Source organism: Myotis brandtii, unplaced genomic scaffold, assembly GCF_000412655.1.
Source record: "Myotis brandtii unplaced genomic scaffold, ASM41265v1 scaffold2204, whole genome shotgun sequence".
NCBI lineage: Eukaryota > Metazoa > Chordata > Mammalia > Chiroptera > Vespertilionidae > Myotis > Myotis brandtii.
In genome coordinates this window covers 583,130-609,320 of record NW_005358261.1, presented here as the reverse complement: position 1 = coordinate 609,320, position 26,191 = coordinate 583,130, and the positions used below count along the sequence as shown (strand labels likewise).

The window sequence follows — 26,191 nt, the reverse complement described above, 5'->3', positions numbered from 1 at the left end:
ATAGCAAACAATTGTGTACTATTAGATAGTGTCATATATATATATATACATATAATTTATTTCAGAGAGGAAGAGAATAAATGAATAAGATTTATAACTGCATTATTAAAAAATAAAAAATAAGCAAGGAGCTATTACAACTGATACCACAAAAATATAAAGGATTATAAGAGACTAGTAGGAACAATTATATGTCAACAAATTGGACAACCTATAAATAATGGATAAATTCCTAGAAACATACAATTTACCGTAAGTGAATTATGAAGAAATAGAAAGTCTGACCAGATTGATTCATACTAAGGAGATTGAATCAATAATCAAAAACTTCCTAATAAACAAAGTCCAGGACCAGATGGCTTCCTTGGTGAATTCTACCAAACATTCAAAAACAGAGTTAATACTAATCTTTTTCAAATTCTTACAAAAAAGAGAAGAGTAGGGAACTCTTTTAAACTCACTTTATGAAGCCAGCATTACCCTGATATAAAAACCAGACAAGGATGTCACCAGAAAAGAAAATTACAGGTCACTATCCCTGATGAACATAGATGCAAAAATCCACAACAAAAAATATTAGCAAACTAAATTCAACAATACATTAAAAGGATGTTATACCATCCCTGGTCAGTTGTTCAGTTGGTTGGAGCATTGTCCCATATACCAAAAGGTTGCATGTTCAGTTCCTGGTGAGGGCACATACCTAGGTTTTGGGTTCAATCCCAAGTCAGAAAGTTTACAGCAGGCAACCAATTGATGTTTCCTTCTCTCTCTCTCTTCCTCTCTCTCCCCCTTTCTCTCTCTCTCAAAATCAATAAAACTATATATTCAGCTGAGGATAATAAAAAATATGTTATACCATGATCAAGTGGGACTTATTACAGAGTTGCAAAGATGGTTCAACATCTGCAAATCAGTCAATGTTATATACCACATTAACAAAATTAAGGATAAAAATCATATGTCATATCAATAAATGTAGAAAAAGCATTTGACAAAATTCAACATTTATGAAAAACTCAACAAAGAGGGTTTAGAGGGAACATACCTCAGCATAATAAAGGTCATATATGACAGATCCACAAGTAACATTATATTCAACTAGAGGCCCAGTGTATGAAATTCATGCACAGGTGAGGTCCCTAGGCCTGGCCTGTGATCAGAGCCAATCAGGTTCCCCGCCTCCCTGCCTCCTCCTTCCCTTGCCACCGCCTCATGATTCCCCACCTTCCCCCTCCTCCTTGCCGCGTCTGCTGCCGGTTCCCTGTCCCAGCCCAGGCCTGGCCCCGATCGGGCAATCGGGACCTGCCAGCCTGGGGGAGGGGACAACCACCACCAAGGTGGGTGGGCAGTGGGCTGATCGGGGCCTGCCGGCCAGGGGAAGAATAAGGGGAGGGACCCAGGAGGTTGGCTGCCAGCCCCAAGGAGGGAGCCGGCCCTCGGCCCCCCTGGGAAAGGGGCTGCATCTGCGAACACCAACCCCTGGTTCACCGTCCCAGCCCCAGGACCCAGCCACAATCAGGGCCTGCTGGCCAGGGGGACCAGAAGGCTGGCCAGTAGGCCCCATTGGCGATCGGGGCCTGTGGGCTGGGAGCAGCTCTGCATTGACCTTCTGCCCCCTGGTGGTCAGTGCGCATCATAGCAACCGGTTGTTCCAGTCATTCTGGTTGTTCCGTCTTAACAGTCGCTTAGGCTTTTATATATACTGGAAGAGATGATGAAAAACAGAGAAAGCTCTTCTAAGATCAGGAACAAGGTTAGGATGCTCACTCTCACTACTTTTATTCAACATGATAATGGAAGTCCTAGCCAGATCAATTGGGCAAGAAAAAAATAAAAAATAATGGGCATCTAAATTGGATAAAAAGTAAAACTGTCACTATTTACAGATTACATGATATTATATATAGAAAACCCTAAAGACTCTATCAAAAAACTGTTAAAAATTAATAAATTAATTCAATAATGTTGTAGGTTACAAAATCAATACAAAAAAGTCTGTTGCATTTTTATACACTAATAATGAACTATATGATATTGAAATTAAGAAAAAAAAATTCTGTTTATAATTTCATTAAAAAAATACCTGGGAATAAATTTAACCAAAGAGGTACAGACATAGATGCTGAAAACTGTAAGATAGTAAGTAAAGAAATTTAAGAAGATGCACACAAAAAATTGAAAGGTATTTTGTGCTCATGTGTTGGAAAAATTAACATTGTTAAAATTTCCATACTGCCTAAAGCAATCTACAGATTCAATGCAATCTTTATCAAACTTCCAATGTCATTTTTCACAGAAATAGAATAAAAACTCCAAAAAGTTATATGGAACCACAAAGGACACTGAATAGCCAAAGCAATGTTGATAAAGAAGAACAATCAGGGAGGTATCACAACCCCTAATTTCATATTCTATTACAAAGCTATAGTAATTAAAACAGCATGGTTTTGGCATAAAAACAGACACATAACTCAATGGAAAAGAACGGAGAGTCCAGAAATAAACCCACAGATAATTTATGGCAAAGAAGCCAAGAATATACAATGGGGAAAGGAAAGTCTCTTCAATAAATAGTGTTGGGAAAACTGAACAACCACATAGAAAAATATGAATTGGGATCATTATGTTATACCATATGCAAAAGTTAACTGAAAAATGGATTAAAGAATAGAAGATAATATCTGAAAGCATAAAACTCTTAGAAGACAACATGTGGTTAACTCTTTGACGTAGACCTTGGCAATTATATTTTTAATTTGGCACCAAAACTTAAAACAAAACAAAAGTAAAAATAAACAAGTGGGACTACATCAAACTAAAAATATTCTGCACAGCAAAGCAAGCAGTTGACAAAATAAAAAGGCAACCTACTGAATGGGAGAAAATATTTGCAAATTATTTATCTGATAAGAGGTTAATATCCAAAATTCAAAGAACTCATACAACTCAGTAACCAAAAAAATCCAATTTAAAAATGGGCAGAAGATACGAACAGACATTTTCCCAAAGATGGAGAACAGGTACATGAAAAGATGATCAACATCATTAATCATAAAGGAAATGCAAATCAAAATCACAATGGGATATCACCTAACACATGTTAGAATGGCTATTATAAAAAAAGACAAGAAATCACAAGTGTTGGTGAAGGTGGGGAGAAAAGGGAACCCTTGAGCACTCTTGGTAGGAAAGTCAGTTGGGGTAGCCACTATGGAAAACAGTATGGAGATGCCTCAAAATTTTAAAAATAGAACCAGCATATGATCCAGCAATTCCACCTCTGGGTATTTATCTGACGAAAATGAAAAAACTAAATTGGAAAGGTATATGCACTCCATGTTCATTGCAGCATTGCTTACAGCTGCCAAGATATGGAAACAATCTAAGAGTCTGTTGATGGATAAATGTATAAAGAATTGGTGATATCTATATCTATCTATATCTACATCTACATATAATAGAATAATATTCAGTCACACAAAAAATGAAACTTTGCCATTTGCTCCAATATGGATGGACCTCAAGGGCATTCATTATGCTAGGTGAAATAAGTCTAGACAGACAAAGACAAATACTAAATGATTTCTCTTTTATGTGAAGTATAAAAAATAAAGCTCATTGAAACAGGCAGAAACAGGGTAGAGGATGGAAGAAAGGTGAAGGGGGTAAAAAAATCTTATCAAATATATATGTACTAGAGGCCAGATGCACGAAACTTGTGCAAGAGTAGGCCTTCCTTCCCTCGGCTGCTGACACTGGCTTCCTGTGGCACCCAGGACCCAGGCTTCCCTCTCAGCCCTGGCTTCGTCCAGAAGGTCGTCTGGAAGGACGTCTGGTCTAATTAGCATATTATGCTTTTATTATTATAGATTAAATGCATAAAAATTTGTTTTCCCCATCTTATGTGATATCTCAAATGATTATGATGCATTTTTAAAATAATAATTTATGGTTTAAGTGTATGAATGGCACCCATGACTTAAATAAAGGCTATATTATTAATTTTATAACTTGTTTGTATTTTAGGAATTTTTAAATGTTTAGTTATCTTTTTCCAAAACAACTTAAAAATTAAGAGTGTTTGCCCAAACAGCTGAATAAGAATTGTCAAATCATCAGTACCATTGATTTCTTTACCAGAGTTTCTAAATGCGTTATTGCACCTCATTCTTTGCCTTGCATTGGCATCCAATCACTATATAGAGAAACTGCCAAGTCTGGTGTTATGGGACTGACACAGCATCTTCTTGCCTGGGACTGTGTGTGAACACAAATTAAAGCTGTCCTTCAGCTTGGATTGCTGAAACACACCTGGCCCCATACTCCATTCTGTAAACTGGGATTGAAATCAAGCTAAACCAACATACATTTGAGTGAAACTCTTTATGAATTGATCATGGGTATACCTTATTGATTGTAACTAGACAAATTGCATTATTATACAGTGGACCATCTTTTTAACTGACACCATTTACAATTTCACATAAAATATCCCTATAATGTTATCTCCATTAAAAATGCAACAAAGCACCATGAGTGTAAATTTATCAACGTCACAGAAATTGTTCTAGTCAGTCATCAGTCAGGAACTGAATATCCTGAACCAAACATTTAACTATAATTTGAATTTCTTTTTTTCCCCCCCAGACACTGCAAATGGATGTCAACAAGCTGAACATAACCTTGCTCCGAATATTCCGCCAGGGAGTGGCGGCTGCGTTAGGACTCTTACCCCAGCAAGTGCACATCAATCGCCTCATTGTAAGATGCCTCCATTTCATATTTTCAGAACAGGCTTTGATCTTTTTTTGAAGGTCTCAATAATAAAGAACAATAATTTAAACACCCATTCTATAGTTCTATGGCCCCTGAGCCAAATCTAGCATACCAGTGGTTTGGGTAAAGAAAGTTTTATTGCAATAAGCCACAGTCACTTGTTTACATATTGACTATGACTACTTTCATGTTACAGTGACAGAGCTGAGTCATTCTAACCAATTGTTTGGCTAAATCGAAGGTTAAAATACTTACTCTCTGGCCCTTGACAGAAAAAGTTTATCAACCCTTTCATAGTTCAAGGCTTGTACCCCGGTAGGTATGAATAGAGGGGCCCAACATACTAGTCTCACCAACATGACATACACCCAAAACATTCTTTTTAAAAGTTAAGCCTTCTGCATCAGTTAAAACATTGTCTCCATGCGGCATCTATGAAAACCCCTGCAAGGATAGCAATAGGATGAAGATACTGAATGCACAGACAGGATTTTGGTTAAAAATAAAGGAAAACCAATCCTTGAGGACAGCACTCCAAATGGAATGCAAGAATAGATGGTTCTGAAAAGCCTGGAGAAAACTTGGATAGGTATGTGGGGTGGGAATGAGGCAAACCCAGAGGGATTTATGAATAGAGCCCACTTTAGACCCATCTATCAATCAATCACCCACATCCTTCCTTCCCCGCTTTTCTCAGTGTTTGGGAACCTTGATGTCATCCCACCACTTGTTCCCATCTGCACCTGAAGGCAGGCATGAGCAAAGGCAGAGAAAGGCAAATTCAAAACGGATGACTTTCTCTTTGTAAAAAGCTAATTATCCAAAGTTACTGTGAAAAGGGACTTTGGAATCATCTTGCAGTTTTACAATTGTTCTTAATTTCCACTGCAGTGGGAACTCAAGCCAGGGCCGCACGGTCCCCTTGCCTTACATTCTGATTCTCCTGCTGAAGCTCAGCTTTCTACTGAATCAACATCCTCGTGTCCAGCTACGGAGAAGAATTTGCTTTTTACTTTGGTTTAGGGATTTTGTTTCTTTTCCTTGTTATGTGTGTGTGTGGAGGGATGAGGGTTGTTTCATTCCCCATAATGACTTTATTCTCTAAGTCAACTATTTTTCTGGGATCAAATACACTTAAAAACCAAAATTTTTAGCTCAGTACCATAGAAGAGGAAATACAATATTTCCTAGTGCCCTGAAAGAGGGAAATGGGTTTTATATCCAAAGTATCTTATTTTAATGAGAAGACATAGAGATGTAGGTACTATAGATGTCTTAGCTCTAGACCATATATATATATATAGCTCTTTGCAGGGGTAAAAAGGCAGGAACACGCATATCCCCGGAGAATGTTGGTGGCATTTATCACACCTGTTTCTAGGAGCAGTTATTATAATGGGTAGAGTTATGGTGATACCCAAGGCAGCAGAGCATGGTGATGAAGAGCATCTACTTTGGAGACATAACCATACCCCATTTCCAGCTCGGCCATCTCCCAGCTGTATGACCGCAGGCAACCTACTTATGTGTCTTCAATTGCAAAATGGAGAGAACTATAACACCTTTGTCCTGGAGGGGTTTTGAGCATTAAATGAGATAACAGATTTAAGGTACATAAGAGTGTGTCAGGCAGAAAACAAGTGCTCTAGTCTCGCTACTGTTGTTATTAGGTCATAAACTATTTAAATTATTATAAACACGTTGGACATCAGTATTATGCTATACTTAGTCATTGTCTGTTGTCCCCTGCAAACACGGAAATGTGTTTTGTTTTCTGGATTGCTGGTAGTATTTTATACCTGGCTGAACTTCTGGTAAGTGGCATGAAAGGAAAATTTTCTAACATGAGAGAACTCCATGTCAAAAAGGAAAGACTAGCAATAATTCCGTCCATAAGTACGTGGTATATATAACTTTTAAAGAGACTCTGATAGATTTCCGTGGTGTGTTTATTTTTTATGTGTCCTATCTGCCATTTATGGTAGAAAAAAAATCCTCTCTCTGCATTTCAGCTAATGGGGCAATACTAATAGGAAAGTATCCTGCATTTCTACCCAAGGGATAGACTTTAAAAGTGTGACGTTTGAGGTGAAGAACAGAATCAGGGAAGCAACTTCAAAGTTCATGTAACATCACCTTCCTTAGTGATTCCAGCCTTCCAGAAATACAAGTTATAAGAAAAAAATGGAGTGGCAATGTCTAATAACTGTACTATTGCATTAGGCTTTCTTTCATTCATTTGATTTTATAATGCTTCTTTAAACACAATTACTCAGGGAACATCTGAACAGTATATTTCAAAACAAAGAAAATAGAGAGACTCATAAATAGAGGGCAGTCTGAGAGCTCTGGGGATGGGCATGGGGAGGCAGGGGGCATGGAGGGATTGAGCAACAAAGGAAAAACAGAAAGAAAGAACTCATGGACAATGGTGTGGTGAGTGTGGAGGGGAGAGGAAGGTGGGTGGAGGTGGAGGTGGAGGTGGAGGTGGAGGTGGAGGAGGGCTTAGGGGGCATAAATAGTGGTGTAGGAAAATATTTAATTACAATATGGAATGGAAAATAAACCAGCATCCAATGAAATATAAAATTACAAATCTTGAGGTGTCAATTACTTGAAAGAAGGCCACTTGAAGACTTTGGGCTCTGGACTGGTAGTCTTAAGTGTACCCGAGAATAACTAATAAATGTAATCTCCATGATGCCTTTTAAGATTCTAGGGTTCCAGCTTTCTGTGGTGTTTCTAGAGGAGGTAAAAGTACTTCCCAAAGATGTTTGAAAATGTCTATTAACATGTACAAATAACCTGCTTTTACTAGGGAAAGAAAAACAGTGTGGAACTCTTCGTGTCTCCCATAAACCGAAAAGGAGGCATCTCCGACGCCCTGCCAGCTGAGGAAGTGCTGCGTTCACTTAATACCAATGTTTTGCATCAAAGTTTATCCCAATTTGGAATCACAGAAGTTTCCCCTGAGGTATGTTGTTGCATGGAAGAGTTCATCTAAAAATCTGCAGTCAGACCCTAGCTGGTTTGGCTCAGTGGGTAGAGTGTCAGCCTGGAGACTGAAGGGTCCCAGGTTTGATTCTGGTCAAGGGCACATGCCCAAGTTGCAGCCTCCATCCCCAGTAGGGGTGTGCAGGAGGCAGCAGATCAATGATTCTATCATTGATGTTTCTATCTCTCCCTCTTCCTTCCTCTAATAAAAATATATTTAATAAATAAAAATATATTTTAAAAATCTAGACATCTTGATTCTTAGTCTAATCCCACTTTTCAGTAAAGCTTATTGCCTCTCATTTCAGCAAATATCACAGGTGTGGAATAAAAGGCTTTGGTGTAAGCCCTGGCTGGTATGGCTCAGTTGGTTGAGCCTCCCATGCACCAAAAGTTCACTCCTTCAGTTCCTTGTCAGGGCACATGCCCAGGTTGCGGGCTCAATTTTTAGTAGGGGGTGAGCAGGAGGCAGCCGATCTATGTTTCTCTCCCTCCCTCTCCCTTCTTCTCTCTCTAAAATAAAAATCAATAAAAAACATATTTTTTAAAGGCTTTGATACAGGATTGAAACCCAAAAACCACTTAAGATGTGTGTGTGTGACCCTGGGCAGGTGATTTAATTTCTGTGAGATTAAGTCTTTGTGTGGTGTCAGCCTCTTTGAGGCTCAGTTTCTTCATATCCAAAATGGGTATAGAAAAAAATGGGTATAGTCCTTATTTTATCTACTTAGAATATGAATTAATTTTTAAAACATTTGTGGAAATCCTCCTATACAGGAGACACTGAACACATATTTGAATGCAGGATTGATTGGCAGAATGAAAATGTATGTTCATCATTGAATTGGTCTTTCGGCATTTAGTGTCACCCTGATCCCTGCCCTACACACACACACACACACACACACACACAGTGTGTTTTCTCTCTTGGCACCAGAGTAATCTTTCTAAAATAAATCTGGCCATGCCCTCCTAATGTCATGGTTCTCTTTGGCCTCCTAAATATTACGGAATGAAGCATGCATTTCTCAATATGATCTATGATCCTTTGTGTGCTAGGCTTTATAAACTGTTCAACAACACTCTCCTAGTTTTTGCTTTGGCAATTCCAAACTTAATAGGTACCATGACACCTCCATATTTCTCTTCCCTCCATGCTTTGCATACGTTGATCCTTCTACACACCTTTCATGTATCAAGATCAGTCTACTACAGAGCGAAGCCTTCCCTAGATGTGAATGCTCATTGGTTTGTGTTCTCCTTGAGCTTAGTATAAAAACTCCTTATCCTCTCTTGGTCTTCAAGTCCATCTCTACACTACAGGTTCCTCAAGAGACATGCCATGTCATTTCATCTGTGTCCTTGGTGTCTTCATTCAGCACAGAAGTAGCCAAACATTGTGCTGCTGGTATCCAAAGTCAGAAAATAAATGAATAAACCCCAACCTATATGTCCAGGTCCTTCACAGACTGACTTGCACACATTTTTCCCAGGACTGTTCTTTAGAATTTAAAAAGACCTTTGGATTACTTTATTCTGCTTCCTGTAAGCTTTCAGTGGCTTACATAAGCATTCTTCCCTGTTGCTTTAATCTGAGTTTAAATACTATTCTTAATGCTGTAAGAATATGGCAGCTTAGTGAGTCATCCAGATTTGTGAACCAAGAGAAGCTCACCCTTCAAAAATCTAGTTAATATCAAGTACACACTTGAGGGTCTTCCAACAGCCCCCAGCTCGGTGAAAGGTGAAGGGCTTAGCCTGACTCTCATCACAGTACTATTAGCCCACAAGACCACAGTCTGTACTTTAATAGTGAAAGTGTATTTGATGGTCAAAACTTAATATTTTCTGGTGAAACTGTGGGAATCTAGAAATCTAGGAAAGCTAGACCCTCAGAAATATTATGTTACAGGAGGCTCGAACGTATTTTAATCGGCTATCAGGAGCATTTCATCAAGGACAGATGAATTGATTGAGCCTTTTGCAGGTACTTTTAAAAGGGGCCCAGCATTACCCTCTGACCTGAAGCCGTAAATGCAGAAATGGGAGCTAGTGACCTCATGGGGGGCTTCAGACATGAACAGTCCAGAGGACCACTGCCAAAGCATTTGTGAATAGTTGTTCAAGCTATTCGCAATAAAGAGTTTCCCCGCTTCTTTATTCATCGCTGTGGTTACTGTGTGATGACAGTTTATGCCTCAACCCATTCTTCCACATTTTTATCCTAAAATTATAGCTCTGCCATGGGAGCATGTTTATTAAGAGAAAAAAAATGAATATTGTTTTTTTGGTTTTTCATCCTTTGCATGGGTCACAGAACATTGTGAATCATGTCTCAAAGCATCTATTCCTAAACTTATATTAGCTTCTTTCAGGGAAGGATGTGCTTTTTGTTGTGGCCATTTCTTTATTTGCTTGACTTTTTTTATCAGAAAAAACTCTTGGGACAGAAAGAAAAATACCAAGTAGAGAATTACTTTTGTTTATTGTCTGGTTTTTTTTTGGGGGGGGGGCATTTTTTAAAAAAATATTTTTATACAGTACCTAGAACATTGTTAGCACACAAATATTATTTTAAGATGCTCATAAAGATAAAACTAGACTTCGTACCTAATAAGTCAAATCTCAGAAAAATAAAATTAAATTCATTATTTTAGTTTCCATTTTTAAAAGTTTTTGTAAATATCCATTGAAATAATAAGTTTTGCATAAACACTAAAAATGACTTAGGATTCGGTTGTTTTTGTTCGGTCGCAAATTACTCCAGATTTACAGGTCTCATATTGCAAAGGAGGAAGTTACCTTCATTAAATAACAGGCCAGTGTGTCAACTGATACTTCCATGGAATATTTACAAAGAGAAAAAAATCATATCAAATGAACATACGCCATAATCTGGGAGTTTGGTGATTGTTCCCTCGAACTAGGAACATTAGCCAACAGTCTAAAGCATTACAGTCCCAGCCATACAGTGCTGAGGAGGAAAACAATGTTAACATATGTTAGACCATTCAGACCGAACTGCTCACCCTGGGTATTGCACAGTGGAAGTGTGTCCTGTACCACCACATTACTGTAGGCTGCATCTCATTTATCTGCCCAAGTCAATCAATTAACCAGGTGTGGAAGTGCGTCCTGTACCACCACATTACTGTAGGCTGCATCTCATTTATCTGCCCAAGTCAATCAATTAACCAGGTAACTTATACTATTTCTACTCCGTTCTCATTCTATGCACTCATCTGTCCTAAATAGCCATGTCTCCTCTGTTCCCTCGAACTAGGAACATTAGCCAACAGTCTAAAGCATTACAGTCCCAGCCATACAGTGCTGAGGAGGAAAACAATGTTAACATATGTTAGACCATTCAGACCGAACTGCTCACCCTGGGTATTGCACAGTGGAAGTGTGTCCTGTACCACCACATTACTGTAGGCTGCATCTCATTTATCTGCCCAAGTCAATCAATTAACCAGGTAACTTATAATATTTCTACTCCGTTCTCATTCTATGCGCTCATCTGTCCTAAATAGCCATGTCTCCTACGTAGGGGCAGGGAACATCCGGCCCCCGGGCTGTATAAGGCCCTCGAAATCATTTGTTCTGGCCCTGCCATGGCATTAGGGGTGGGTTAATGAAATGTTTGACCAAATATAGCAGGCTGATTGTGAAGTTGATAATTTTGTATGGCCCTTGAATGATGTTAAAATATCCAAATGACCCTTGGCAGAAAAAAGGTTCCCCACCCCTGTGACCTAAAGCCTCTATATCAGTGGTTCTCAACCTTCCTAATGCTGCGACCCTTTAATACAGTTCCTCATGTTGTGGTGATCCCCAATTCCATTGTTACAAATTGAACATAATTAAAGCAGAGTGATTAATCACAAAAACAATATGTAATTATATATGTGTTTTCCAGTGGTCTTAGGCGACCCCTGCGAAAGGGTTGTTCGACCCCCAAAGGGGTCGCAACCCACAGGTTGAGAACCGATGCTCTATATTATATCTCCTAGCATTTGGGAATCTCTTCCACCATCTGGGATCAGAATGGGTTTAAAAAACAAACAAACAAGAAAACTATAGTGCATCAAATTATTAAATGGGATATAGAGAAGCCATTCTCATTGATATAGTGATACAGGAACATGCCCAATTTTTAAACCATAAGACAAAACAAAACCCAACAACTTTCAATGCAACATAGTTAAAGGGGAAATATTATTAGAATATCTGAAATAAGATGTAAAGGTGAGACAACGGCATTGGCTTGACCCGGCCATGGAGTCTCTGAACTATTGAACCTCCAGTCTCCTGACAAAATATAAAAGGCATCATTTCAACCTCATGCAAAGGTTAGATGGGAGAGTCTTATGAATTATCTTCTTTTGATTTGTGGAATGTTAACGACAAACTTTTCCATTTATTACCCTGCCCTTATCAAGTCTTTTAGATCTCTGTACAAATATAGTAGTGCTCACAGGAATAGCATGACTCAGAAGGAAATCTATTTACCAAGAAAGTGCAGTGACTAAGTTCTGGGAGTACAAAACATGTGTCTTTCTAACTGGGGGTGGGAGAGTGGGGGAGGGAGGTTAATTCTTCCATCATCGCTGCTTTAGGTAAAAGAAAAACAAAACAGATATGTCTTACACGGAAAGGAACATGTTGTTATTCCAGGAGGTGTATAACTACAGCAGGAAGAGAAGAAATGAAGCAGATCAGGTTAGGAACACAGAATCTCTTACCACCCACCTAACCACCCCTTTTGATCCACATTTTACATTAACTAAAGCTCACATCCTGATACTTAAATTTGACAGGTTTATGCTGCCTACTTAAAGGCTTCACTAGTTGGCTTTTATAGCAAGCAATAGATGCTATTTAGTTGCCTGCACAAAAAACAAAACAAAACAAAAAAGCTCATTGACATATTTATACCTGATTTCTTCAGGAGTGTTGTTTTTTTTTTATTAGTTACCAGCTATGTTTAGGAACACATTGGAATAAAATATATCTGGATGAGGTTAAAGAGTAAAAGATGAGTTGTCATCTGAACCCAAGATTTCCTGTCCAGAAAGATACTTGGTTTCCAATCATTTCATCAAGTACTTTCAGATTCTCCATCCACTTACTATTTACATATTTTAAAAATGTATCTCAAAATCATTTCTTATATCCACAAATTTGTCTGTGCCTTAGAAAGATGGTATGGTGAGTACATCAATGTTTTACAAGCAAAGGAAATGGAAACTCAACTATTTCAAGCAATAAAAGACTCCCTCGAATTGTTTTTAATCACAATTTAACTAATTTAATTTAACAGACCCTCTCTGTGCTGTCTTATTCAACTCCCCACTCATTGAGTTCCAGAATAAAAGTTTTCATAAAACGTTTTTCAAGGCAAATGTTTCATTTTGTCTAATTTACAAATGGTGAAAGTATTCTTTCTTTCTTTTTTTTTAATGCCGCAAAGGTAATTAGCAATGATTTCTAAGTTCAGACACAAGAACAGGTTTTATTCAAGGCTTTCTTTTTTGTGTGTGTGATGACTACTCAACCAAGGTACATGCCCTTGACAGGAATCGAACCTGGGACCCTTTGAGTCCACAGGCTGACGCTCTATCCGTTGAGCCAAATCAGTTAGGGCGAAAGAATTCTTTCTTTCTTTCTTTTTTTTTTTTAATGCCGCAAAGGTAATTAGCAATGATTTCTAAGTTCAGACACAAGAACAGGTTTTATTCAAGGCTTTCTTTTTTGTGTGTGTGATGACTACTATTTATTTCTCATGATTCTGTGGATGGACGAGGATCAGCTAGGTTAATCTGTTCCACTGGAGTCACCCCAGTGGTTACATTAAGCTGGGAATTCATTTGCCGCTGAAATGTCCAAGATGACCTCTCACTTTCCAGGCCCTTTCTCCACATGGCTTTCCATCATTAAATATGTCCTTGTTCAAGACTTTCTTAATCATTGGAGTAAATATCCCGGGACAGACATACTCTCACAAAAGGGGGGAAAGGCAACCTTCAGCAATGTGGAAACATTTTACTTGATTCAGCTGTCTTTGTTTTGTGTGTGTGTGTGTGTGTGTGTGTGTGTGTGTGTTTAATATAATTTATTGATTTTTTACAGAGAGGAAGGGAGAGGGATAGAGAGTTAAAAACATTGATCAGCTGCTTCCTGCACACCCCCTACTGAGGATGTGCCCACAACCAAGGTATATGCCCTTGACTGGAATCAAACCCGGGACCCTTCAGTCCATAGGCCGATGCTCTATCCACTGAGCCAACCCAGTTAGGGCTCAGCCACCTTTGTCTTTCCTAATTGTGGACCATTTGGTTTCAGGTTGAAGTTTAACTATAAATCTATAAATTTCACTGAATCATAAAACTAATTACATTCTAAAACTTGATTTAGTAGATATGCTTTAAAAAAAAAAGAGTAGGTGAAATAAAATTTCACTCATTCACATTTTATTCATGCTTTTCCACTCCCAAAGTAGTAAACAAAAAAAGTATAAATAAAAATAAAACTATTTATTTCACCTTTTATTACTAAATAATTCTGGACTTTTTTTGGTGTTCCCTGATGCTTAAATAAAATGTAATATTCTAACAATTTATGTAGTTGAGGTTGGTACTTTAATCAGATTTTGACAAATAAGACTGCATTTTTAAAAAATGAAAAGATTTGATAACAGAGGAGGAAAAAGGAGAAGGAAATGATTCTGACATCGTTGCTCTGTTGATTAATGCATTATGAGATTTTGTTTGCACCTGTTTCACTTTTGTTGAAAAGTTAAGAGCTGTATTACAGCACGTAAACCAGGGTGGTGTTGTGGGAGGGGACTTCACACAGAGTCAAGAAAGCTTCAGAAACAATTTCCTCCACGCAGAACAGAACGGAACTCTCTTACCTATGAACCAGGTCATTTCCAAGAGAGATGGGAGGGACATTTACGAAGCTGGGACCGGGCCTGGCATGCGGGGCCTGTCTGCTCCTGGGCAGGAGATGAAATAATCTCTTTGAGGGGGCAGTGCCTTGTCTCGGAGCAGTTGGAGGAGCAGCGCTGGCAGCGCGGAATGTAGGTGTGTGCTACTACACTGAATGGGAGAAAGCTAAAAATATGTGTAGTGTCTGATAAGAACGCCAGTCTCCTCCAGCTCTCATCTAACGCCGGACTTTCTGTTTTGCTTTTAAAGAAAAATGTTCTGCAAGGGCAGCATGAAGCGGACAAAATCTGGAGCAAAGAAGGATTTTATGCCGTTGTCATATTTCTCAGCATCTTTGTTATGATAGTAACATGCTTGATGGTAAGTGTGCTTCTTTATCTATCTTATCCTTTGCTGAGCCCACTGCTTAATATTATTGGAGACATTTGCCATTCAAATGAATACTGAAAAGACCGGCAACAGAAGCAAGACTGCGACCCTGCTAAATTGGGGGATTTCATACCTGACAGCGGAGTGATAGCTAAAGGAAACCTACGCAATTGTGGATTCTGACCTGCAGAATGGAGCTGGGATTGCACTAGGCTTTTAGTAACTTGATCAACGCTGAGAATGAAGCTTTAGAAAGTGGTTCCCCCGGGGTCACCAAAGCCCTCAAAGCCATTCAAGTCCCACGGGCACACTTGGGGCTTACTTTACTTCTTCGTTTATATCACTTTTATGGAACACTTTTTAAAAGAAATATGTCTTAGAGGCAAGCTTACTCATTAAAAAGTATTTGATTAACTAACTTCTTTTTAAAAGGGTCCTGAAAGCATTTTATGAAATTCCAGGCATGAAAAGATATTATAGACCCAAAGGCTGCACAATTCACTACCAACTAATGTTTTTAGGTGAATGAACACTATAAATAACTAACTGCAAATAGCTCTTTAAATTACAAATTATGAGTGTCAAGCCTTTAAAGGTATATCTCTAATTTTAAAAACAATAGAACCCCAAGTAAATCTAAACTCATTAAGCTAGGCAATGCTCTTTGGTATTGAATGAGTTAACAGTTACCTTCAAATAGAAACGGAATTTCTTATTCTTTCAAAATACTGTGATGTAACAAAATATTTGAAGTTTACAAATGGGTTTTAGTAACTTTTATCTGTGTGCTGCATTCTTTTTAATCTTGCATATTTTTAAAAACATTCCTTTCTTACATTTCAAATACCCCCCAAAAGACATCCTGCTATTTATTCTTTCTGCAATCATCAGTGCTGCCAGTGTTCTATTGGATTTTGTTCCCTCATTTGTGCTCCCCCTGCTGGGAAAGGGTTTATGTTAGACAGATTAGGGCTGTTTGAAAAGACAGAGTCTGAGTAGGTCCAAACTTGAGGGCTATAAAACAATTAAGGCCTTGACTAAGGTGATGATAAGCATATTTCCTTGAATCTAAATATAGGAAGTAGTAAAAACACCCTAAAGCTTCCATCCTAATAAATTCGGAGGGACCTCCTATGGGCCAGGCATTAAACAAGATTTCTACAAATTGTGGCCCAATAAACAAAAGAATTGTTTAAGAATTGAGTGAGGAAATTGATTTGTATCTATTAATGGTAGAGGTTAAGGGGAAAGCATTTTAACGAGAGAAGGTTGGAGGTTATGGAAATTGTGGCGGAGACCTCTGGGCGGTTCCCAGTGGTTTAGAAGGTATGGTTTCTGGTTAGAGTTCATTGTACTTTAAAACATCTGGCTCTTCGTTTTCTTAGCACAGGACATCTCCAATGGCGTGCTCGCTCTTGTCAGTCACATTAGTATGTGTTTCTCCTTCACTGATGTGAGGACGGAAGATAGAAGGGGTAAAGAGTGAGAAAAATGGAAATTGTTTAGGGGTAAACGGTAAGATTCGGAAGAGCAAAGGCAAGGTTAAAGGGAGGTAAGTGAGGAAGCAGATCCATGATCAGCCTGTGAGTATGAGAGGATGAGGGAGCCAGAGCAGAGCTTGCCATTAATATGTAAGAGTCTGCATTTCTAACCCAAGGGGCACCCATGAGTCTAAAATGACTGGGAAAATCCCTCTGTGAGATATTGGTCTCGGGTGGCAAAAGGTCCCAGAGCAGTCACACCCTCAACCACGTGGGGCCGGGGAGCAACTCTTCTTTTCCTAATATCTGCGAAGCATCAGTGGAAAAGTCTGAAACCTGGATAAGTCTGCTCCAAGGTTACCAGAGCAATTCAAGAAAAGAGTATTTCAAAAGTGTAGGTGGTTGCACTTTATGGGGTTGGTGGGTAGATTCATCCATTCATTCAATCCACAAAGTCCTACAGAGGATCCACTGAGGGTCTGTTGTTGGTACTGAGGGCAAAGGAAAGAACAAGACAGAGGCGGTCTCTGTTCTCATGAGGGATTTTTTGAAAAATAATTAATATTTTAAAAATCAAATAGTGAACATATTGTATGATTCCGGGTATATGACATTCTGTAAGGCAAATCTCTAGAGACAATATAAAGATCAGTGGCTGCCAGAGGTTGGGTGGGGTAGAGTGAATAGGTGAAGCAAATTTTTAGGTCAGTGAAGCTATCCTGTATATTATAATAGTGAATACAAGGATTGGCAAAAGTAGGCTTACAGATGTGAGTGCAAGAAACACAGAGTTTATTCTTGTATTATTAATTACTGTATTATTTATTATTATTATTAGTTTACTTTTGCCCCCCCCCCCCCCCCCCCGTATATGACTTTATGGATTTGTCAAAATCCATAGAATGTACAACAGTATGAGTGACCTTAATCTAGACTATAGACTTTGGTTAATTCTATCAATATTGGCTCAGCAACTGTAACAGATATACCACTCTAATGCAAGATGTTAGTGATAGGGGACATTGTTTAGGGAGGCAGGGGAGAAGAAATAAGGGGAACTCTATACTCTTTGTTCAATTTTTCTGTAAATCTAAAACTGTAAACCTAAAAATTAAGTTTATTAATTTAAAAAAAAATCTCAAATCATGTTACGTGTCATGAAGAGATAACGTAACAGTGAGTGGGGGGAGCAAAGCAAACTGAGATGTGTGAGGCTGGAAAATGTGGGGAGAGGCCTCCAGGCCCAGGCTGGGTGGGAACAGCTGAGGAGGGGTTAAGCTTGGCCTCTTTGAATTCAAGAAGCAGGAAGCTGAGTGCTCTAAGCTGAGCTTTGATGTGTGTGTTTAAAAGATCAGGTTCTCTGTGGGGCAGAGTGGTTGTGGACAGAGCCTGGGGTGGGGTGGGAGAGGAGGATTCTGGAGGCTATTGTATTAGCCTGATGAGAAAGGTGATGGTGGCCCTGAGTAGGGAGTGGGGTGGGGGGGTGGAGGAGAGGGAGAGAGAGGAAGGATTGGGATTTATTTGTCGATGAAACTGACAGGACTTTGCTGTGTACTGATTCTCGGGGAGAAGGAAAGGAAAATATTAAGGATGATTCCTGACTTATTTGCCTGACTATCTGGGTGGTGATGCACCCATTTCCAGGCAGAGGCACACTTTGGAGGTGGGGAATAGTGAGCAAAGCAATACTTCTAAATGGTATTCTGATAATTCCTGAATTAATGAAAGAAAGTGGTAGAATGAACTAACAGGGGAACAAACCATCAGTACGTTAGAAAGGAGTTAATATTGATAGGAAAATAAATACTACCTAACAGACAGGCCTAAGATGAAGTTAAGTTTATATGATGCAACTTAATCACTGACAAGGCAACAGTTCACATTTAGGGGGATGTCAAATGTGATTCTCTAAAATAAGCTTATCTTTGTAAATGTTCCAATGTTTTTGATAATGATCTTGATTTAAAGTTAAGTTTCTTACTTAGATCTCAGTAATAATTATACTATCGCTTTTGTGATTCTTAAATACATATATTCCAATTCTGTTTTCTCATAATTTTGTTGATTCCATGGAAAAACAAAAGATATAACCCAGATTTTTCTAGGAGCATTAATTATATTTATGAAAGATCAAATACCATTATTTGCATCCAGCCTTCCTACATACCATAGAACTGAAAAGCATGTGATTTTACTATGAAATTATATAGGTAAATTGCTGTAATGGAGATTCCGTATGCTGTATAACAATAACATAAGGCTTGGCAACATTTTTGAAATGCGGTATATTGTTTACTTTTCTCAAAAAAAAAATTGTTGCCAGGCCTAAAATTAGGCACGCATGACATTTCAAATGTGCAACTTATTTAGCACCTCTCAAATGTGAATGTTCAGTGGGTGGAGTGACAAGTAGACAAATACAATTTTCTAAGAAAAAAATGTGTGGGCAACTTCCAATCCATTCAGAATTGGTTCTTAAACTTGAATAAATAATAGAAAGAATAGACTTTCAGATGTACTTAGAGAGTTAGTGACAAGTACAAAGGTATTCATGAAATATAGGTAGAGATATTTATAAGCCAGATGGCTTCTGGGAAGCCCAGAAAACACACAGAAACAGCTGTTTGGGTCAGTAAAAGCTCTGCCATGTTAGAGCCATTTCTATGTCATACAAAGAGTTTGTCTAGTCCTGGCCTTGTTAGGTGAGGCAGGAAATCCTAAGTCAGACCACCTGCTTCAGCCTGAGCATCACTCAGTAAATACAGGTCATAGGTGGACATAAATAGCCTCACTTTTCTAATTTGTTAAGTATAATCCCTAGAGATGGAAGGAAATGGGATTAGAGTCCTAGGTAGAATTATTTGGTTCAAACCATTTTCCAAAGTAAATATATTTCTCAAACGAATTTTCAATTTTTTTCTGTACTAATGTAAGTCATTTAGGTAAGAATACAATCCCCTTACGAAAAATAATAATAATAATAATTTTTTCTTCCATTTATTGCCTAATTACTCATGCTAAATTTACTGCCTGTTATTCAACATTCAGTGTATTTTTATACCACTATGCTGAGTTATGATTAACATATAAAAAGCTGTACATGTTTAATGCATACAACTTGAGTCTAGGGATAAATATACACCCATGAAAACATCACCACAATCTGTGCCATAAACATATTCATTCCTTCCAATGTTTTCCTCTTTTTATTTAGTATTATTATTTTGTGTTGTTATAAGAACACAACATAAGATCTACCCTCTTAGCAAATCTTTAAATACATAAAATAGTATTTTTAACTATTGGGTTTATGCATAAACACTTAATAGATATTCGTTTCCTAATTTTACTGATGAGGAACCCATGGTTCAGAGAAGATAAGTAACTTGACAAAGAACAGACAATGTGTGGGTGTATGTATGGGGGTATCTGAGGACAGGAATTGGGATTCAAGTCCAAGTCTATCTGGATTAAAAGTTTGAACTCTCTCACACCTGACCGGTGTGGCTCAGAAACCTATGAGGGGTTCAATTCCCAGTCAGGGCACACGTCCAGGTTGCAGGCTCAATCCCCAGTGGGGAGCATGCAGAAGGCAGCCGATCAATGGTCCTTGCTCATCGTTGATGTTTCTATCTCCCTCTCCCTCTCCCTTCCTCTCTGAAATCAATGCAAATTAAAAATAAAAAGTTTGAACTCTTTACCATGATTCCATGGATAGTGTTGTCAAATTGAGGTTCCATTTAATTCTGTAACTCTATCTTGTGGGCATCTATTTCTGGCCACAAAGTGGTCTAGTAACAGGATGAGGATGCCTGTATAAATCAGAGCCATTCAACACAGAACTCATAAATGTGTACCACACCATACCTACTGTGGACACACTCTATTTTTGTACTTAGTATTTTGTACTGGGCACATCTGTCTCTTCTGTGAATTTCCAGAGGATAGCATTAAGTGCCATCTCTGCATCCACAGTGTCTTGTTTCTGGAATAATGTAGGAATTCATGTTTATTCAATTAAATGAATGAGCTCTTTTAGAACTAACTGTAAAATACTGTCAAGAAAAAAAATATATATGCTATGGACTGTTGGCATTTTAAAATTTGAACATATATTTTTCACACAGATGTTTTGTGTTACCTGCTTATGTAGTTTTCTAAATAAAAATTATGAGCTGCAAAAGAGCTTTATAGGATGCTTTTTAGCTTCCTCTCATTTCTGCATCCCTCTGGCTTTCTTTTTCCTGCTATTTTTTTTTCTTGCTATAGTTTAACTTTTATTCCTTTCTCTTTTCTTTTTTTCTTCGAGTGATCAAAACATTGCATTGCATCCTAAGATTCAAACAAGCAATAAAGGTAAAATCAAAAATATTGATTTGCCATTGCTATGGTAAGCTGTTAGGTGCATTCTCAAACAAAGTGAATTCTCACAGAGAAATGTGCATCAGCTGTATTCTGGATCTCCAGCCGTGCAGAGGGAAATCCTGACACTTTCCCAGAGGCCTCAGGAAAGAGGTTGGGGGAAGGACATGGGATTTACAAGAACAGGAGAGGGCAATGATCACAGGAATGTCAGGAAACCTGGGTCCTAGACTTCATTTCTAACTGTCCATAAATTATTAAACCAGTCTGGGTCTAAAAGTAAGATGAGGGAATCAGACCAGATGATTTTTTAAGACCTCTTATCCCAGATTTCTCCACAGCAGCACTGCTGACATTTTGGACTGGGTAGATAATTTGTTGTGGGGAAGGGTTCTGTCCTGTGTATTGTAGGGTATTTAGCAGCATTTCTACCATCTGCCCACTAGATGCCAGCAGTACCCCCCCCCCCCCCCCCCCCCCCCCCGACACACACACTCCAGAATGACAATCAGAAACCATCACAGACATTGCCACATGCCCCCGGAACAAAATCCCTGCTGGCTGAGAACCGCTGCCCTCGAGTTCCTTCATGGCAAATGCCTTATTGTTAAGTTGCAAACTCCTCAGTTTTTCCACATTTTTTTTCAGACAGTTCGATCTCTCTCTTGAGTAATTTTAAACAGCGACATACACTCTCCAAGTTCTTCTTTTCCCTCATTACAGATGTAGCAACCAGTTTATACAGGTACTATATAGACACGTATTAGAAATTGACCTCTGACCAGAGATGAAGTAAGCAGACGACTGTAAAATGCCTGGCAGAGGCTCATCAAGAACATAAGCTCGTGAACAGTAAAGGACATTGGACTAGAACTTGTTTCTAGCCCATTGGAATAGAATCAGAAGCGTGACCTGCCAGTAATTGTTGTGAAGGCCAGCATTTCCTTGGCTTCCTCATTTTCATTCTTGAACTCTGCTTCTCCAAAACCCAGATGTAAACAGGCAAATAAATGTTCCGACATACCTATTATATTTAGGTGGCAAGAGCTTGGAATATATAATATATACATTATCTTCTATTTATATTTTTCTGTGAATGTACAGATATATTTGTTTCTGTCTCATTCAGGAAAATAACTTGCTTGCAATTAAAAAACAACAACTACCCCACTTTAAATTCTATGACCTCATCCTTTAGTAGCTAAGTGTTTAGTTTGACGCATGTGTCATCTGATTGCATTGTTCTAGTAGGAGTTTTGGTTTTGCACAGTGCTGTGGTGGCAAAGTGTCTTTTAAGGGTTATGGATACTGAAGAGAAGCAATATGTTCAAAACTTCCCCGTCCTTTGGCATTATTAACCTTTAGTATTTTCTATCCCGTAGCTTGTGAGAATAATTATAATGACAGCAAGAAGACTAGTCACTGGCATGCGATACTTTCTTTTTTCTTTTAGCAATATTTGTCATGGGAGATTTAGCTTTACCTCCCAGAGTCCATGAATAGCACCTGTGTAAAAGGTTCCAGGTTATGAGGAAGTAAACTGACATAAAAGCCATTAAGGATTCTCTTTAATTTCTGGCAGTTCACATTATAATATGTGTTTCTAGTTGTATCCCAGATGTGCATAGTCTTTTCCCTTAAGAAGATCTTTCCACTCCCCAAAGCTGTATTCTTAGATTTGGTAGCTTTCAGACTCAGTGGTGAGAGTCACATCTGCTGCAGGTGTGATTTCAGAGTCATCTTCAAGGAGGACAGTGTGGTGAAGAGCAGCGCCAGAGGCGGTGTGTGTGTTGGGCGGGAGGAAGGGGGGACAGGGTGGGGGGAGCAGCGCCTGCACAGGCCTGCAGGACCGCGCTGCGCTGGGGCCTGGCTCTGTCCCCACTAAATGTGGCTGTAGGCACGCCGGGTTATTTAGCTAGACTTCCACCTCTGTAATATACAGGTAGGTTCGAAGGACCTCCAGTGACTATCTTAACTCTGATTCCCTCCGTATTCCTAATTAAAAAGTCACTGAACATACATTCGCCTCTATTTTTTACCTCTCTGGCCTCCTCCAACCTTCTTTCTTGTTACTACAATTAGAGATGTCGGATTGTAGACAACGTCTGAAACATAATTACATTTAGTTTTCACTCCGTGTTTAAATAATTCCAAAGCTCTCTTTTACATCACAATTTCTAGTTCTTTACTTCTTCATTTTGAATCATCCTTTCTCATGACTTTGAGGGTGGTTTTTTTTTTCGGGAAGGGTACACAGATAGCATATTTTCTGACACCTCGAGTATTTGAAAAATTCTACTGGCTTCATCTACATGCACATCTATGTAGCTAGTTGTGGAATTCATACATCCATTGTAACATGTATTTTTTTTTCTCAAAATCATGCAAATTTGCCCCATTTTATTCTCACACTTACTGTTCTTTCAAGTGACATATATTTTTTAAACTAAGAACTTTTTTCATTCTGTATCTGTAAATCCCACAGGAACAGGGTGCTGTACCTTTCACAATACATGACATACTGGGCACTGAAATAGCTTTTGACTTGCTTCTCTTTCATTCATTGATTCTGGCTTATCATTTACTGAGATTCTTCTTTGACTTCCATGTCCTGTCTTTCCTCTTGTCCTTATCTTCATTTCTTTATCCTTTTGCTCTACATTCCAGGTAGTCTCTTGGCTTTTCCATATAAACCTTATATACCAGTGATTATATTTTAGTCATTGTCGGGTCTGTTCTTTGTTGCTTGCAAAGATTTACATCCTACTACTGAGTTTTCAGTTCTTTGATTTATTTTCTTTTTAATCTCATTCTGGTACCTTTTCATTTTAGATTGTTGTGTTTTTATTTTATCCTGATTCTTTTTTAATAATTTCATCTTGTTGAATAGGCTCTTGTTTTACCAATATATTTAAAGAATACTAGACAAATATTTTCTAAACTATTTTCTGAAATAGGTTATCAAAGGGAATTTATTTCCTCCACTATTTCAGGTGAATTCTTTCCTAACTTTCTTTTCTGTTTGTTCATCCCTTAACAGGGAAAACAATATATATTTAGACTTTGTATCTTTCCAGTAGATTTAAAATATAGAGATTACTAGAATTTAAAGGAACTTTGAAAGAAAAGGAAAGAAAGAATTAGCCTCAGGACTAAAGTAAAGGTGATTGGAAAGTGCCAGAGAAGCCCATCCTCTAAAACAACACTCCTTTAGGCACTGGACCCCAGGAACTAAGCAGGGGAGCCCAGTGGGATGCAGATGTCATCAGTGCTGTCATCGCAGATGATGGGTTAAGTCAGCTCTTCGTGTGAATTAACTAATCAAGTCGCTTCCTTGAACAGACTTGAAGAAGCACAAGGACATCTAGTTTCAGCAGGAACTGGAGTGGAGGAGTCAGCATCAAGACAAGAGGAATAGTATCAAGTGGTTATTCTGTACACCTTAAACCTACACAATGTTGTATGTCAATTGTAGCTCAGTAAAACGAAGAAAAGAATTTAATTTAAATAAAAATAAATAAGTAAATTTTTTAAAAAGAGAGAAAAAAGGGCCTATAAAAAGGGAAGCCTGAGGATAGGAGAGACAAACTTTGCTCACCTCACAATCTGGTCCATTGGAGTGTCTCAGCAAAATCAGCCCAGTTCTTTCTTAAGTTTAGGAGTAAAGATTCTGCCACTTCTGAATTCTATTAGTTGTTCCAGAAAGAGCTCCGAGGATGGAAGAATGGAATATTTTTTTCTACATACCTTAAAAATTAAATGGGGCAAAGGGTAAGAAAAAAATCTACTGGTTGTCCAAATTATTCTTTGATAGGTGCCCTAAATTTAATTATTTCAAGATCCTCAAGCTAACATATGACTAATTCAGATATTTACCAACATAGGAAATTATGTATTATAGCATAACTATACTTTCATTAATATTTTGCAAGACTTTCTTCTTACATGTTGTATTGAATGCAGATCTCTGTTTCTGTAAATGTCAAAAACCCATACTTCACGCTTATGCCTTCTATAAACCTTCCATAAACCTTCTATAAACCTTTTTTAATTAAAAGCTTACCTATGATCAAACTGCTATCTGACACTTTAATAACATTAGCCAAATATACTTTTAATACTATTTGGGGAATACAATCATGTGCAGATATATTTAACATGTTTGTGCACCATAACTAGAAATACCAAATATACTAGTATTCTTTTGAGAAAAATCTCAATACCACAAAACTGAGAAACCGTCCTAGGAGTCCTTGCTTACTTGTATGACCATTAAACCTTTACTTTGGGTTGTCTTCTAGGTTGGGGTGAAAGAGATCATACTTTGTTGTTGAGTGTGAAAAATGTGACAGGAGCCCTTTATATCTCCTTCTCTAGATTCTTTACAGATTAAAAGAAAAGTTTCAGCTTTCTTTGAGACAAGATAAAGAGAAAAATCAGGAGATCCACCTATCACCCCTCGCTTTACAGCCAGCACAGTCTGAGGCAAAGACAGCCAACAGCATGGTCCAGCCTGAGCAGGCGCCGAAGGTCCTGAGTGTGGTCGTGGACCCTCAAGGTCGACACGCTCCTGAGATCAAAGCTACCACCTCTGTCTGCCCTTCTCCTTTCAAAATGAAACCCATCGGACTTCAAGAGAGGTAAGAGCTTTTTCTGTATCCTCCACATGTTGATTTTTTTAGAGTACTCACCAACTAAAAAGGATAGAACTAGAGATGATTGGCATATTAGGTAGCATCTCTCATCACCAAATGGACACCAGGAAGACCAAAGGGTCCTGGCTTCGATTCCGGTTAAGGGCATGTACCTCGATTGCAGGCTCCTCCCCAGCCTGGGCCCTGGTCGGGGCTTGTGCAGGAGGCAACCAATTGATGTGTTTCTCACACATCAATATTTCTCTCTGTCTTTCCCTCTTCTACTTTCTCTAAAAAAAATCAATGGAAAAATATCCTCAAGTGAGGATTAAACACACACACACACACACACACCAAACAACCAACAATAAATTAATTGAAGCCCTAACCGGTTTGGCTCAGTGGATAGAGCATCAGCCTGTGGACTTAAGGGTCCCAGGTTCGATTCCGGTCAAGGGCATGTACCTTGGTTGTGGTTAACAGGGAAAACAATATATATTTAGACTTTGTATCTTTCCAGTAGATTTAAAATATAGAGATTACTAGAATTTAAAGGAACTTTGAAAGAAAAGGAAAGAAAGAATTAGCCTCAGGACTAAAGTAAAGGTGATTGGAAAGT

The 26,191-nt window shown here is 38.4% G+C and overlaps 1 protein-coding gene across 1 annotated transcript; it reads left to right on the top strand.

The window, feature by feature from the left end:
• The first annotated feature begins 4,565 nt into the window (after positions 1 to 4,565).
• Positions 4,566 to 25,582, top strand: LOC106726066 (receptor-type tyrosine-protein phosphatase R-like). The gene is made up of 4 exons (XM_014539595.1): positions 4,566 to 4,764; positions 7,598 to 7,753; positions 14,976 to 15,086; positions 25,316 to 25,582. The coding sequence occupies exons 1-4, from the start codon at positions 4,660 to 4,662 to the stop codon at positions 25,580 to 25,582; spliced, it is 639 nt and encodes a 212-aa protein (XP_014395081.1). The 5' UTR covers positions 4,566 to 4,659.
• The last annotated feature ends 609 nt before the right edge of the window (positions 25,583 to 26,191 follow it).